General features: G+C 37.9%; 1 protein-coding gene across 1 annotated transcript in view; it reads right to left on the bottom strand.

Moving 5' to 3' along the window:
- egln1b (egl-9 family hypoxia-inducible factor 1b) overlaps positions 1 to 14,074 on the bottom strand; it is a 56,816-nt gene extending 42,742 nt beyond the window's left edge. Inside the window, exon 1 of the mRNA XM_067431490.1 lies at positions 13,129 to 14,074. Coding sequence (XP_067287591.1) covers positions 13,129 to 13,818 — 690 coding nt within the window. The 5' untranslated portion in view covers positions 13,819 to 14,074. The remainder of the gene's footprint in view (positions 1 to 13,128) is intronic.
- Between the last annotated feature and the right edge of the window lie 2,427 nt (positions 14,075 to 16,501).

Genomic DNA, 16,501 nt, shown 5'->3' with positions numbered 1-16,501 from the left:
TATAGTGACAGCTCAGACTGGCCTCTATGAGTGTGCCAAATTTCACAACTTTTTACCATACGGTTCTATGGGCTGCCAGAGACTCCTATGGCGGAAAAAGAAGAAGAAGAAGAAGAAGCAGAATAATAAATATAGCTGCAAGCAGCCATTATCGGGGCCAAGCGCAAAGAAGAAGACAAGACATGCCAGCATGGCTGGAAGTCTCAAGCCAACTGCAACAATGAGCCATTAAGGACCTATTAAGTTGATTTTAGGCAAAATAGCAGTCAAATTTTAAATACAGTCAATAATAATGGTTTAATGGTTTATCACTTTCGACCAATAGGTGTCACTGTTACGAAACTGATGTGGTTTAGTCAGATTGAGATGACAATGACACATGCAAAGTTTGGTGTCAATATGTCAAAGCATTGCAGAGATACAGCCTCAAGAGTAATTTTTGCATCATGGCTCAACTCTGTTGCAGTGGTATATGAAAACTGTTTTGTCTATCAATCCGAAATCCATAAGTATTTGTCAGCATGGTCTGAAGACGATACGGATCAATTTTGGTGAAAATCGGACAAACGGTCTAGGATGAGTTTGAAAAAGTAGATTTTTAACAAATAACAAGATGGAGCACAGATATGTTTGCAAAATATGGCAAAATTGGTATCTATCTTCTCGGCATGAGCCAATGAATGTATTATGACCAGTCTCATTACAATAGGCTAATTTAATCAAAAGTTATTAGCATTTTTGTACATTTTATTACAACTTTTGACCACAAGGTGGCGCTGCCCCGAAACTTTTTGAATATCTTCGGGACATAGAGCGGAAGACACATACCGAGTTTTGTAATGATACACTAGTGCATTCTTAAATTATAGCATTAGCATTTTAAACCGTAATACTGCATTGAAGTCAATGGGAATTTCATGTTTTGTTTTATTATAGCGCCACCAAGAGGCACAATCCCACCAATTTTTTTATGTGTCCTCGTAGTGAGCCCATACATATGTGTGTCAAGTTTGGTGAAAATATTTCATTTTGTTTTGGAGTTATAGACATTTATATGAAAATACACGTAAAAAATGACTGACACCTGACTTTGATTGGATTTTACTACCCCTTACTATCAATATTTTGAGATTTGGGCATTAGCGTATAGCTATCGACCTATGTTTCCGAACTTCTGAGGCTGGTTTCGTCTCGATCGGACTAGCGGTTTCGAAGATATCAGCAAATGTTTTTTAAGCACTAAATTACAACTCTGCGCAAACCATATGCCGAAACCTGGCAAGTCTGGTATCGTTGGAGTCGGCAAGGATTCAGGAGACCAAAAAACACACTCCCATCAAAATATGTCAACCACACCCAAAGTTATAAGCGTTTGAAAAAAAAAATTCTCCACTAGGTGGCGCTGTTTCGAAACTTCTCAGGCTACTTCAGGGCATCGTGGTGATGACCCATACCAAGTTTCATAACAATCTGTTCATGCGTTCATAAAATACAGCATTTTTGCACATAATTCAAAATGGCCGACATCCAAAATGGCCGACATGGTAAAATTGGATATCAGTCGACTCGGCATGACGCCCTGAATCTAATGAGACCAATTTTATGATTTTTGGATAAACGGTTCAGAAGTTATAAGCCAAAATAGGCATTTTTCGTATCTCCGGACAGGTAGGTGGCGCTGCGCCGAAACGCTGCATGTTGCTTCAAGTCATGCTTGTGATGACATGTACCAAGGTTGGTTTGAATACGATAAAGCGTTGCGGAGATATAGCCTTTAGTGTGTTTTTGCAACCTCCACGTAAAATTTGTTTGTGCGTTTATTGAAAACGATTGGACGAATCAACTTGAATTCCATAACTTTTTGTCAACATGCTCTGAAGATGATCTGTTTCAATTTTCGTGAAAATCGGAGCAACGGCCTAGGAGGAGTTCGAAAAAGTAGGTTTTTCAGAAAATTCAAAATGGCGGGAAAATTTGCATACCGGAAAATGACATCATAGGGTGAAATCGAATCGGCTTGAGCCAAGGAATCCGATGAAAAAAGAATTTTGTTTCTAGCCCTTAGGGGTCAAAAGTTATAAGCATAAATATGAGTGAAACTTTGGACAGGTGGTGGCGCTAGAGGGATTGAGTTAGAGGCACCAAATTTGCTATAGTGACAGCTCAGACTGGCCTCTATGAGTGTGCCAAATTTCACAACTTTTTACCATACGGTTCTATGGGCTGCCAGAGACTCCTATGGCGGAAGAAGAAGAAGAAGCAGAATAATAATAGGAACACTAACGATTTCAATAGGTGCCTCCGCACCTTCGGTGCTTGGCCCCTAATAATAGGAACACTAACAATTTCAATAGGTGCCTCCGCACCTTCGGTGCTTGGCCCCTAATAATAATAGGAACACTAACGATTTCAATAGGTGCCTCCGCACCTTCGGTGCTTGGCCCCTAATAATAGGAACACTAACAATTTCAATAGGTGCCTCCGCACCTTCGGTGCTTGGCCCCTAAAAAGTATTCTTTCTGAATGATTGTTTTTTTTTATATATTACCAGCAGGCTCCACACTGCAATTTTTTTTTTTGAGAGACTCCCTCAAAAGGACAACAAGAATCAATAATGGAATTATTAAGGAACTTAAGGAACTAATAATTCCAATAATGGAATTATTAAGGGAAAAAAAAAACATTTAGGACAAAAAACAAAACAAAAACAAACTCAAAATATCTTCTATGTTCCACAGATGAGAAAACGTTATACAGGTTTGAATTGGCGACGACATGAAGAAGGGATTATGAAAAAATCATAAGCCATGCTTGTCAGTGGAGCATGGCTTTATGATCAGTAGTAAATGCTGTTCAATCTGAAAGCACTGTGAGTTTGAGTCACTTATCATTTATGAAACTCTTATCCAAAATATATTTAATAACATCAACAAGGCTATGTCGATTACCATTTAAGTATAAATATACTTATGAAAATACCAGAGAAAGCTTGAACTCCGATAAACCATATATTGTTGTAGTCGTGTATTTATTAGTCATGTTTAATCTACCATTTCAATCTTCTGTTTATTCAGCTACAGCGATAGTATGATGACCCAAAGGGTTTTTTCATAGGGATGCGTGATAGTGTTTGCCTGGATGCCAGCCGAACTTAGCCCCGCCCACAACATTTTTTGGGGGGTTCGGTCTGGCCTTGCTTCATGGAGGAGTAATTATCTCCGAACAGAAACTGTTCGGACCAATGAAATCATCAGGGCGGGCTTTACCATTGACAGACAGATGATAAACAGTAACATAATCATGCACGTCATCAAAGGGGCTTAGATTATATTTGTTAGAATCCTAAACGCTCAGCGCTCGTGCAGACGGTTGTCAAGTTTTTACAACAAAACCCGCCAACTACTAGCCCAAAATAATAGCTTCTCGGGGGGGTTCTCCGGGAAAAAATGGCGTTTGGGGGGTAAAATGTGTGTTTTTTTTTGCTTCAACCCGCGGACATAGAAAACAACCTGCGGGAAGAAACTCGGACGTGGCAACACGGTGCAATATAAATTAATAAAATTTCGATAATGCGATTTATCATAATAATGAATATGCACAATATTGTTATCGTGGGCACTTTAAAATACCGTTAATAATATTTTTTTTTACAATTAATAATTTTTTTATAATGCACTCAAGAATACTTTGCCCATCAACCGTATAAATGCTCAACACCGCTGTATTCTGCATCAAAGGGACACGCGCTCAGGTGAAAAGCACATGAACAAGTGAAGGAGACTGAATGAAGCGCGTGTTCAATGACAGCAGAGGGCGCTGATGAACTGCAGAATGCAGCGGTTACCCGGGAAACCCGCAAACAAAACAAAAACCGCGTGTAGTTTTTAAAACAGCCATTCGTTTTTTGTAATCTCAGTGTTGTTCATCACAGCACCAAATACTTAATACTTAAAGACTTAATAGGTTATTTATTTTCAAACTTAAACATTTTTATGTTTTAATCTGGACTACAAAATGCCCTAATAATTAGAACTGTTCTAATTATTTGTTATTGTTCAGTAAAACTTTGAGACATACGACTTCATTAGTCAACATGTTAATTCATTCTTAGTTAATGCATTAAATAATGAGACCTTATTGTAATTTGTTACCTGTTGTTCTTTATAGCCTAATTCTTTTGCACTTTAATCTGTTTGAAAATTGTACATTTACAGCTCTGAAAAAAACCAATAGACCACTTAGCATTGATTTCTCATTGATTTCTCTTCATTTTTTTCCAGAGCCGTATATATTTTTGGTGCATTATTGTATTTAAACATTCAGTTATTTTTGTTATTACAAAAATAGTTCTTAAAGCTGTTCTTAAACACTTTTTTTTGCAACTTTTTTCAATATCGTGATATCGTATATCGTGATAAAACTTCAGCAATTAATCGCAACATGAAAAATTGATATCGGCACATGCCTAGTTGTAGGTCTATCCAATTGAGGTCTTTCCTGGTTCGGTTGAAACACGCCCTATAATCACAGACCAATGGAGCAGTTTCAGACTCATATTCTGACTAGAATTGAGTATGACCACGTCAGGCTATGTTAGCGTACATCTGAGGTGCATATTTGAAGTGGCATACTACTGATCACAGAGCCGTGCTTCACTAACAAGCAGCCATACATTTTTTTAAAACCTGCAAGTTTAATTTTAATTAATTGTGCAGCTCTAACATAAAGGTGAGTAAATGACAGAATTAAAATTTTTGGTTGAAATATCCCTTTAATGGCTTGTTTCCACCAAGCGGTATGGTTCAGTACATTACAGTACGATTCGGGACCGTAAACCCTGATCCGGCTTGCGGTTCTACCACAAACAGGTACTGTGTAGCGATCAACGTCATCCTCGCGCAAAAAAGAATGCGACAGTAAACAACGGAAGGAGTGGATTCTGAAATCCACTCTCACTTCAATATATATATATAGAATCCTTTTTCCAAACACAATTTTTGTCTTGCCCTGAAACATTATGATACACTTATAATTACTGTTTATAATGAGACTAATATCGGTAGGAACCACTGAGGAGGAGCACAGTCACTGCGTGACTCGCCCATAGACATTAACAAAGAGAAGTAGCTCCAGCTGCAATGTTCTTCTGCAAGACACATGCAGTTCTGTTTATGAACCGCTAGAACGCAAAAGGTTACGGACTCCAGCTTTAAATTCATAGCCAAAGCCTTAAAGGGTTAGTTCACCCAAAAATTTAAATTCTATCATTAATTACTTACCCTAATGTCGTTTGACACCCATAAGACCTCCGTTCATTTTCGGAACACAAATTAAGATATTTTTGTGAAATCCGATGGCTCAGAAAGACCTTCATTGACACCAGTGTCATTTCCTCTCTCAAGACCCATAAAAGGCACTAAAGACGTCGTTACAAAGTCCATCTCACTACAGTGGCTCTACAGTAAATTTATGAAGCGACGAGAATAGTTTTTGTCCGCAAAAAAACGAAATAACGATTTGTATAGTGATGGGCCGATTTCAAAACAAAGCTTTGAATGGTTATAATTCAGCGTATAAATTCAGGATTTAGTGTCAAACCTCCAAACTGCTGAAATCACGTGACTTTGCAGATCCGAATCATGAAATTGTAGAGCCACTGTAGTGAGATGGACTTTTAACGACCTCTTTAGTGCCTTTTATGGGTCTTGAGAGAGGAAATGACACTGGTGTCAATGAAGGCCTTTCTAAACAATTAGATTTCAACAAAAATATCTTAATTTGTTTTCCGAAGATGAACGGAGGTCTTACAGGTGTCGAATGACATGAGGGTAAGTAATTAATGACAGAATTGTAATTTTTGGGTGAACTAACCCTTTAATCAATATCTATCCTCCTACATAATAAAGGGGTCATGAACTGAGAAAGAAATTTTTGACATTTAAGAGGTCATCATACTATAAGAATATCCAGTAAGTTTCAGAAATAAAATCTTCCTTGTTAATCCAATTAAAGAAATTCTACAAAGAAAGCCATCAAAGAAAACTCCCTTTGCAGAGTTTGAGCAGAACACGCTGCAGCTGTCAATCAAACAGCAAGACACATTTATCAGTGACGCATTTATCAGTGACTCCTGTTTTATTCAAGGAATCTTTTAACTATATCATGTTTGCACTGTTAGTGAAGATGAAAGCATTAGTTAGTGTACAGAAACTGAGTTGCAATGACGAGATCACTGCTTTCATTCGCTCAACATGTCTGTGATCTACAATGATCATCACTGCTGCAACATTTCATGCCACTATCTACATATAATGCCATATATCTAAATGTAATGCAGCACTTTTTTATGATTAGTTAACCATGAGAGTTGTAATAGTAAAAATGCGCTAAAAAGAGAGTAATACTATTTCAAATGAAAAGACGTTAGCCAATCACAACAGTGGGCGTTTAAACTGAACTCTCACAGCAGAAGGCTAAAATCAGGGCAAGGAAAGTGCATTTTATTTATAAAAAATGATTTAAAAAACCATACTAACATTATAAGTGCACCCCAGGAAACACCATAAAACAATACAACAATGCAGTTGCCTTTAAGAGAGTAATTTAAGATTTATTTCTTTAGTTTGAATGTTCTCTTGAATGTTTGGTTTCATTCCTTTTGACTGAATTATATGCTTTTATTTATATTTATTTTATATGATATTTTATTGATTTTATATTATTTCATTTTACTAAAACACTAAAGAATAAAGATGAATATTGCCTTTTCTCTGAGGAGAAGGACATGTTATCTGTATGGTGTTTTCAGTTGACGCTTCTCCAACCTTAGAGAAACTGTGTATCTGTTTATGTGCGCCAGTATTCTTTGTTACAGATCAGTATTGGAGGTGGATTACGGGCATCCTAGGAGATGGGTGAACTTGTTTTCTGGGCAAGCTGGTGCCTGCTTCAGAACTGTAAGGTCACTACGTGCCTAATTCCAGGGTGAAAGCATCAACAAGTGATTTATGGAGACATGTATCTGATTAACTGACAAAGTGTGGAAATTTACTATGACTATCTATTTTCTCTTAGCCAATCAGAATCATTCAACCTGCAGTAATGACGTGACTAGACCTTGAAAACAGTATTTGTTGAGAAATTGTATGTACGAAAAAAGGTAGAAGGAGAGCGCAGCTTACGAACTGTAAACTGTTGTCCTCCAACACAACAATAGATGACATACAAAATATCTCGTTTTTGCTTCTAGGCATGTGGCTGTTTGTCACAAGAAGGCATGCTTTTTGTTGGAGAAGCTAAGGCTGCAAGGGAAAACACAGCCGAAAAAGCATGCGCATGTGACGATTCTGTCAATCAATCAACGTTCTTCAGCGAGTCTAGCTCTACCCTTTATTACCAGTGCTAGGTACCCCAACGGATGGATACCAAAAAAGTGAATTTGGAAACTGAAATGACAAAAATGGCATACTGTACTGATCCATATTTCTCGGTGGAAAAGGAGCCATAAGATGAATCATAATAATTACATATGCAATTTTAATGCATCAAAATATTATGCATCTATTCTAAATAAATGAAAACCACTCAAAAAAGTAATGTATGACTGTTTTGTTGTTTCATAATAAACATCTAGCTTTCGTTCCTGTTCTCACTTCTTTCTCTGCTCATCTCCTTCCCTTCCACAATCGCGGCCCAGCCTCACTGAAGTCCAGAAATATATACTCTGCCTCTGATCCTCCAAGATTTAACAAGCACAAAGCTCGTTTATAGTTTAATATCAATATAAAACATAAACATATTATCCGCTCATTGTGTTTTATGTAACAGACTCTTTCCCTTCGGCTGATTCTTTCATACGCCTGCTGAGAATCCTGAATTGTCCAGCTGTACATCTGCGACACTCACAATGACATTAAAAAAACTATGCAGTCGCAGGAAGTGCTATCACCTCCCTTCAAGCCTTCTGATATTCACACTACAATATTCTCTGGACAGCAAATGCCTTAGCTTTAAACACAAACGAATAAAGTAATTTTTTATGCAATTTAGGACATTTTTAATTAATAAATGATATTGAATTTTAGCCAGAAAGAAAGAAACAAACAAACACATACTCCCCAAGGCACAGACAGTAAGTGAAGTACTGAGGTCTTTGTCTTTTCAAATTATATGAATGATTCATAGTGCGATATAAAAATGAGACATTCAACTTAACTTATACATAATCTTGCATAATGGCACCAACTTTTGGAAAATTGTTGGCTAACTGTGTTACAAATTTCCTGTAAGTCACAATAAGCGTGCGTGTGTTTACAGCAAGTGGGAAAAGGTGACGGTTTCCCTAAACCCTGAGAGGTTGGAGGTTTGTCCAAACATTGTGCGTGCGTTGGGTACGCCTGATAGCAGCTGGTGGTCGCAGGCGTTCCCCTGACCTGGGGAAATATGAGAGCCATGCTGGTCATGGATAACTCACAAAGGCACTATCAGTAACAGTCTGTGGCTCCACAGGAAGCTCCTGTTTAAAAAAACGGTCAGCCTGACATTTTTGTGGGGGTAGAAAATTCAAGAACAATTGAATCTGGGGGAGAGACCCAATGGTGCATATTTTCAGGGTCTTTAATATGTTTAGTCCAGAATTATTAATTGTAGAAGATTTTCAAGTTTGCTACAAAGACAGTGAAGAAGGTTGTGTGAAAGTAGTGATTTACGCTAGTATCATATATAGCAACATATTTACACCATCTGTATCAGAAAAACAACTGGAAGCGCTTTCATTTATATTATAGCGTCTGCATAATATTTCTTAAGATTCGCTTTCAATTAAAAGGCATGTGGATCACCTGAGGATCAAAGGTGAAGCCTCTTCTCATCTAAAGTGACAAGATTTTTAACAAATTCCATAAAAGTTGTTATGTTAATGTGTAAACTGCTTTCACTTGATTACCCAGCCATATGTTCTCACAACTGTATTAAATTTAAAATGACCTGATATTTTCAGGTTTCCCCATCCCAGATAATTTCTTGATAATTTAATTAACCTCTTTACCTGCACCCTTATTTTTGAGAATTTGAAAAATGACATACCCAAATTCATTGCACAGCAGAAACGCCAGACTTACATTTTTTTAAATGCAAGTTCAGCACCACAGTATTCACAGATGCAAACGATTGTGAAATTTAAAGTGAAAGTAACCAGCGATTTCAATAAGTTACCGCATTTTGAAAGCGGCTCCCCGAGGCATGTGAAGATCTCCCAATAAGACAACTATTTAGTTGTAATAATCTTTTAGCTCTCTATCTGTATGCTTGAAGAAAAATTTGGTCTCTATTTGCACTTTGAATATTGAGTACTTTTATTATGTTTATTGTTTGCACTTAATAGCCTATCTATGAACAATTTGTGGGAAGGAGTTCAGTTAGAAGGTCAAAAGAAGCTCATGTGCATTTCTAAGGTTCTCTGAAGAGACAATCATACAGGAAAGAAGCCAGTCAGTTTTTGACTGTTTTTTACAATTCTTTTGTATAGTTGCCTTTTACTGCATTTGATAATTCATACTCAGAAAGTAGAACGGAAATGACATTCATTACAAGATGATGAGTTAAAATGTTTCAAATGCACCCGCAAACAATTGTTCTAGTCATGCATTTCAACATTGATGATTTCTTAAATATACTAAGTAAAAATCTCATCTCGCCTCATTCTCGTGAACCCAATCTTGTCTCGTCTCGTGAGATTAGCGCTTCGTCACACCTCTACCAATAATGCTTACAAACACTGCACATTATAATGCCTTTTGATTGGTTAGTATGTCCATCAATCAAACCTTTTTTGGACCTGTGTTATCCAACGAAAACCATGCATGCTTTGATTGACAGCTCGCGAGTCAGTAATGAGCTTCCTGTATAGAATAAGCCAGTAGCAACCTGCCCTAGGTTCTCTTGAAGCCAATAGAGTGCCGAAGTTATGACGTTACCTTGTAGGCCAACCCGGAAGTTAGCGGCGGATTCGTTTCCTCGATCAAAAGCCGATGCATTTTCCCCATACATAGAATTTTGGAAAAATTGCAAAAAATAAGATCTGTGTTCAACAAAGTGTTATGACCCTTACACATTTTGTCTATTAAGATAATAATGTATCTTAATAGACACGTTTTGTCTATTAAGATAATAATGTGTCTTGTAATGTACTGAATGCCAATGGAGGCCTTTTTGAAGCCTTTCTCAGCCATCAGCTTTCAACAAAAATATCTTCATTTGTGTTCCAAAAATGAACGAAGGTCTTACAGGTGTCCAACGACATGAGGGTAAGTAATTGATGAAATAAGTTTCATTTTTGTGTGAACTAACCCTTTAATATCGCAGAACTCTGTGTACAACAATATTTGGAAATACTACAATTTGAAAGGACTAAATATATAACCTTCATGTATATTAACTGAAAGGTAAACTTCTAAGAACGTGAGGCTGAAACGCTAGCTATTTTTTAATTTTTGTATTAAACATTTACTTACAGAATACAAAAGTGAATGAACCGCGGCCTAGTGAGAGATTTCCTGTTTGTTACGATGACGTCTAAAGTCCCGGCTAAATGTATAGGATGTAGTCCCTTTTAGCAACTTGTTAGCAACCACCGTTTTTAAGACACAATAAAGTTTAAAAATTCACAAACAGGTAATAGCTAGTGTGTTTTATGTTGTAGATCAAAACAGGAAAATATTTAGAGGCTTTGTTAACTACAGACCTTATTTCAGGCGATTTAGCAAAAACCCAATCAAAAAACCCATAGACATTAGAGCGAGGGAACCGGAAGTGCTAAAATGCTAACTCACTTCCGCGTTTTGGCCTATAAAGTAACGTCATAACTTCGGCACTCTATACGGTAGTAACTTGACCTGCAATTCCTCGACTGACCACTAGGGACAGGCTCCAGAAAGAAGCAGAATCTCATTGAGCTCTATGTTAAAATGCCCAACTTTACAGCAAAAAAACATGTTTACAGCCTGGAACAAATTGTAGTATTGGTCTATACCAGCATTTCCTAACCAGGGAGCCGCGTTTGTCTGACGTGAGCAGGGGTGCCGTGTAAAAGGTGCCAGTACGCACTTGCACCGCGGTTCATCTGATGATGACGCATCTTTAATATGGGATGTAACTTGAAAAACATGCTTTTATGGATGTTTTTGTTGATGGATACACGTGCTGGATCCTCAGTGATAGGCCTACAACAGCAATAATAAAAGAAAAACGGGCAAAACGTTCTCTCTTTGTAAACTGTGTTCAATGCATGCGAGTGCTGCCGTATGACCAGTCATTTCGCCGTCATCACCCGGATATATTCGCCAGAAGATGCGAATGAGAGCGCGCATGCGCTGTGAAGATCTGTCTCTGCACTCATCCGAGAGTGCGCACACGTCTCACAGTGCGCAAATATTGAGTTCTCTTTCAAGTATTGCGCTTGAACGGACAAACTCACACAAAAAGTATGTAAACATGTCCATCTTGATGAGTATCCATCCAGACATAGTCTGATATGCCTTAAGTGATTTTTATACAATCGAGAAAGACGACTCGTATCCCTATATTAGGTCTTAAAGGGGCAGCAACCTTTATTCTTTTTAATGTCAAAGAAAAGATAAGGACATCACTCACTGCTTTTGATTGAATAGCTTGTGTAAGTTTAATAAGGATTAATCTTTAATTTAAACAGTTAAATATGCAGTTATTTTACATTTGATTATTTATTTAATTTCTCTACCTAAAACTGTTAGACCTACCTGAAAAAAACATGAAAAGCATTGTCATTTTATCAGTATCTTTGCTCAGTAGTATTTATTTGTGCTGCTGCTTGTATTTAAGTTATTTGTTCTTATTTTCTTTATTTTTATTAGTCCTTTGCTCACGGGTTGGTTTGTATAACATTTTAGGTTCACGGTTTCAGTACGGTTCGGTATTTGCTATGTTCAGAGAATAATCTGTACCGTTACACCCCTAGCGTAATGTCTATGCGAGGGGGTGCCACAAAATTTCGAACATTTTCGAAGGGTGCCATGACTGAAAAAACGTTGGAAAACACTGGTGTATACAGCTAATGTTGCCCTTTATGACAACTGTGTGTGTGTGTTATAACACATTCGTTTACATTATATAAAGTTCTGCATAATTAAGAGCGTGGCCACTTTTGAGTGGCAGGTGGATAGCCATTTATCCTGCCTGTTAGTGATAGCAGCATCTCAGCTCCGCCCACGTCCCGCCTCTTTGCCCATTTTCTGTTATCTACGCAAGAAGCGTGATAATGCAACCAAGATGACAATAGCTCCTGTCTACTAGGCTTCAAAACTGCTCTTCAGAATCCTATGCGAGGTCACGAACATAGGATTCTTTTTTTTTTACAGTCTATGAGAGACCTAGGAGGGTTTAAATTGAGAAGAAGAGTCCAAAGTACAGGGGAGATGGGCAGAAACCTGTTAGAATCGATATTTCATTAAAAAAGGACATGGTTGATTACTCTAACTCAAAACGCTCATGCAAACAAAGGAGGATTTTTTCCCTATTTTTTCATTGTTTTGGATTAAAAAGTGTAATGCATTTTGAAGAGTGGACCCTACACTGACATGTAACGTATGCTGTTGATTGTTAGATTCGTCCAAACTGATCTGAACGATAGGAGATGAAAGATGAGTAACGTTATTGCGTTTATTATGCTAATGTTTAAATAGCTAACGCTTCAGCGTTTCATTTATCCCTTTACTCTCTGATGTATTTATTGCATAAACAAGTTCAGAACACGAATCTTGATTGTTTAAGCTTTCAAACTATGTAAAGTTTGTGATCGTTGATCACAAACGTCGTTATGAACAAAAGTAAATAAAAGTACAATCAACCCCCCAAAAAGTAGTTTTGGACTCTATACTGACACCTCGGCTTGACGTTTGTGTAGCCTACTAACTGCAGCCCATTCACAACAAATGGTTTTAGTTTTGTATTGTTTCTATTCTGTGCATCTACTCCTACTCCGATCTATTTCTCATGTTTTTGCATACAACTTTTACCTAGCACAGAATTACTGAGCGCACCTTTTACGTGTAAGGCATGACAGTTCTCCTCTAATGACAGCTCTACTTAACTTACTTTCGTCCTTCCATTGATCCTGTAGTTGCCCAGTTTCCCGTTACAGTGTCGGATCAGATCGTCCATGCGGCTCATGAGAAACGCTATCCTCCCACAGCCGGGCTCCTTACCCTCCACCCAGGTGATCTTATCCCCCCGAATGTCCTTAGACGAGTCGCTCCTCTGACTGACCAGCTGTCCGTCCGTAAAGCCGCCGGTCAGGTAAAGCGCCTGCACGTCCTCCAAAATACTGCAACCGACCTCGTCACCTAGGAAGTTGTCAACCACACAGATACCGTGCTTGTTCATACAAGGCACAATATAATCCGTGGCCAGTTTCTGAGGAGTGGACCGCGTCTGTCCGTTGGGTTTCGAACTGTCCGATGTCGGTTTGGTGTCTGAGCTCGTGGCGGACTTGATAAAATCTGGCATTCTTTCGCCGGGTGACGTAAGAGCAGAGTTACTCTGAGAAGTGTTCGACTGGTCTGAAGTGTTGCACTGTACGGCGCTGGGCTCTTCTACCGGCTGCTGCTTGTCGGCCTCCTTGCACACCCGTTTGTGTTTCTTCCAGTCCTGTCTCTGGTGCTCTTTGCTGCAGTAGAAGGAGCTACGGCACCGTCCGCACTTCATCAGGTTCTCCATTTTCCCGCACAGCTCGCAGTACTGGCGCTCTCGCTCCAGACGGTCGCTTTCCTTTGAGTTTCCCTCCATGTTTCAGTGCTGTATTACAGTATCAGCCAGCAACTTCACCACAAGTATCCACAAGCGAAAATGAAAGAAACGCTGTCCCTTGGCCCCCGCTGCCAATTTCATTCCATTTGTCGGAGGGCAACGTGACGCTCTCACATTCCGGCGACATCTATGATTTGACACTTGTGAAGTCTCGGCGCGAGCCGTGAGTTTGATGGAAGCGCATGGCGCCCGCTGTTCTTTTTCTTCAGCGCTCAGCGCACGTCAACCATGTGCGCATGCGCACTAGAGACATGCTAGACAACACTGTGGGCACGATTCACATGTGCTTCTCACAACTTTATGTGGGCAGAATGAAAATTAACACAAATAAATAAACAGTCGCCCAAAAAACATTTTAGGAGCAGAAATACTGCATCTGCGTGTTAGGGAAAAAAAGAATAAACATAAACGATTAAATATACTCACAATTTGTATAATAGAACTGCCCCCCAAAAATATTGATAAATAATTAAACTAAAATTTTTAATTTATAATTGTCGGGGGGCTTGGTGTATCGACAGAGCAGACAAGCAAATAGGCAAGTGAGCAAATAGTTTATATTTTATTAAAAATATTTTTGCACATTACATACATGGCTATATAATGGCTATTCAAAGTAGTAAATAAAGAAAGAGAGAAGAAAAGTCTCTTTAAAATCATTTAGGAGCATAAAATAAATACATATGGAAAATAAAAATAAAAGTACCAGGGGCTAGTTGCATAAACGTAGCCACTATGTTAAGACTGTGTCTTAAGCACTAATTTGCCCAACTAGCAATTAGTCAAAATGTAATCTTGTAAATGTAAATGTAAATGTCTTACTTTTTTAATTCAAATTGAACCGATCTACCATTTTATGTAACTGATTTTAAAAAGTTAGGACCAGTCTTAAAGAAAAAAATTAGATGACTTACTTTTAAGACTAATCTAAGTGGTTTATGCAACCGGCCACAGAACTGCTTTTTAATGGAAAAAAAAAAATCTTACCTTAATTAGACTTTACACCTTTTAATCTTTATGAATCAGTATGGTTTCCTTAAAATAAAAATCTCTACAATGCGTCCATAAATGTTATGGCCTAGCTCATTGATGTCATTTCATAGAGCAAAGTCCAAATTAAATATTGTTTTGCGTCCCAATTGTGTATCAACTATGCAAAGATTTTTCCATCGCCCAATTAATCTTATTCGCGTGGAAGCAATAAAGATTAGCTTTGCACTGTTTACGATAAAACCTAAATGATAGGCTACTCTGCTTCCTCTACGCCATGTTAACACTCAAATGACAGTATTGTTGTTATATTTGTTTTCCTCCTTGAAATATATGTAGGTGGTTTCATTCAGTGCACAGCCTTTATTTTGCTTATTGATTTTATGTAGCAGTACACAGTTACATCATATGCCAAAATATGCTGCTTATGTAATGAGAAAGTTGTGAAAGTGATGATGACAGTTCCCTTTCATCAATTACAGGCAGAAAAACACTTTGTTGTCACAATTGAAGCATTTGGATAACGCTTGAGTCCTTCATGATTCTTTTGTCCTCGCTGGGTTCGAGGGTGAAACGATGGCCATGACTTTGTCTGTCTAGTTTTGGCATGGCTGGTGTTTGGAGTACAATTTCTCACAGAGGGCTTTGTTGGCCTAACCGCCCCACCGAGCTCAGATACGGACATGTTTATTTACAATCTCAGTGTGCATGTTTGTGTTTATCTCTCTCTGTGTCTGAGTACTTACGCAGACAGCATCTTCAGTCATACAGAGCTCAGGGTGGGCCCACATCCAGGACCAGTCCTTATTGCTGTCCCTGTGGAGGGCTATCCCAAGCCTGAGGCCATCGCCCCACTCTCCATCTTCCCTCCATCGCTCTCTTGCTGTACCTCAGGAGGATGTTCTATTTTTTGACAAGACTTTGTGTTGATGTGTGGCCAGGCAAAAGAGTTCATATGTCCATATAACTGTGCTTCAACATAAATGTGCATAATTTTCTGACCAAGACATAGATGCAAAGACAGAACATGAACAACGACGCTTCTGTACGGCTGATTTGAACTCATTTCATAATTAAACATTGATAATTATAATAATAATAAATGCTTTATAAACAACAAATCACTTTTCTAAAGGATCATATGACACTGAAAACTGGAGTAATGATACTAAAAATTCTGCTTTGCCATCAGGAATAAATTACATTTTAAAATATATGAAAACAAGAAAAAATGTATTTTAACTTACAATAATATTTCAAAGTATTACTGTTTTGCTGTATTTTTGAGCAAATAAAGGCAGCATTGGTGAGCAAGGGACTTCTTTTAAAAATCTTAAAATATGTTTTTTGAAAGAACATTTTAATATATATAGGCTATATATAATACATTATATTAAAGATGCAAATTATTACTGTTTAGAATAAATAATCATTTAAATTATTTATTAGTAATTTTAGCAGCCATTGTCTAAAACATCGTGCTACTTGTATTTATAATTTATTAAGAAAGCATACTGCGTGACATAGAGATAAGTGAAAGCCCCAGTTACTGAACAGGTCACAGCAAAAAAAAAAAAAAAAAAATTAGCAAGTGCTTTGAATATACAGTCACATCTAAAATACAAAAACATGGGAACATATAAGGTCTGGGAGAATGCTACAGAAAAGACGT

This window comes from Pseudorasbora parva, chromosome 22 (genome assembly GCF_024679245.1).
Source record: "Pseudorasbora parva isolate DD20220531a chromosome 22, ASM2467924v1, whole genome shotgun sequence".
NCBI lineage: Eukaryota > Metazoa > Chordata > Actinopteri > Cypriniformes > Gobionidae > Pseudorasbora > Pseudorasbora parva.
Note: the sequence above shows the minus strand (reverse complement) of the source record. Positions and strands in the feature narration are given on the sequence as shown.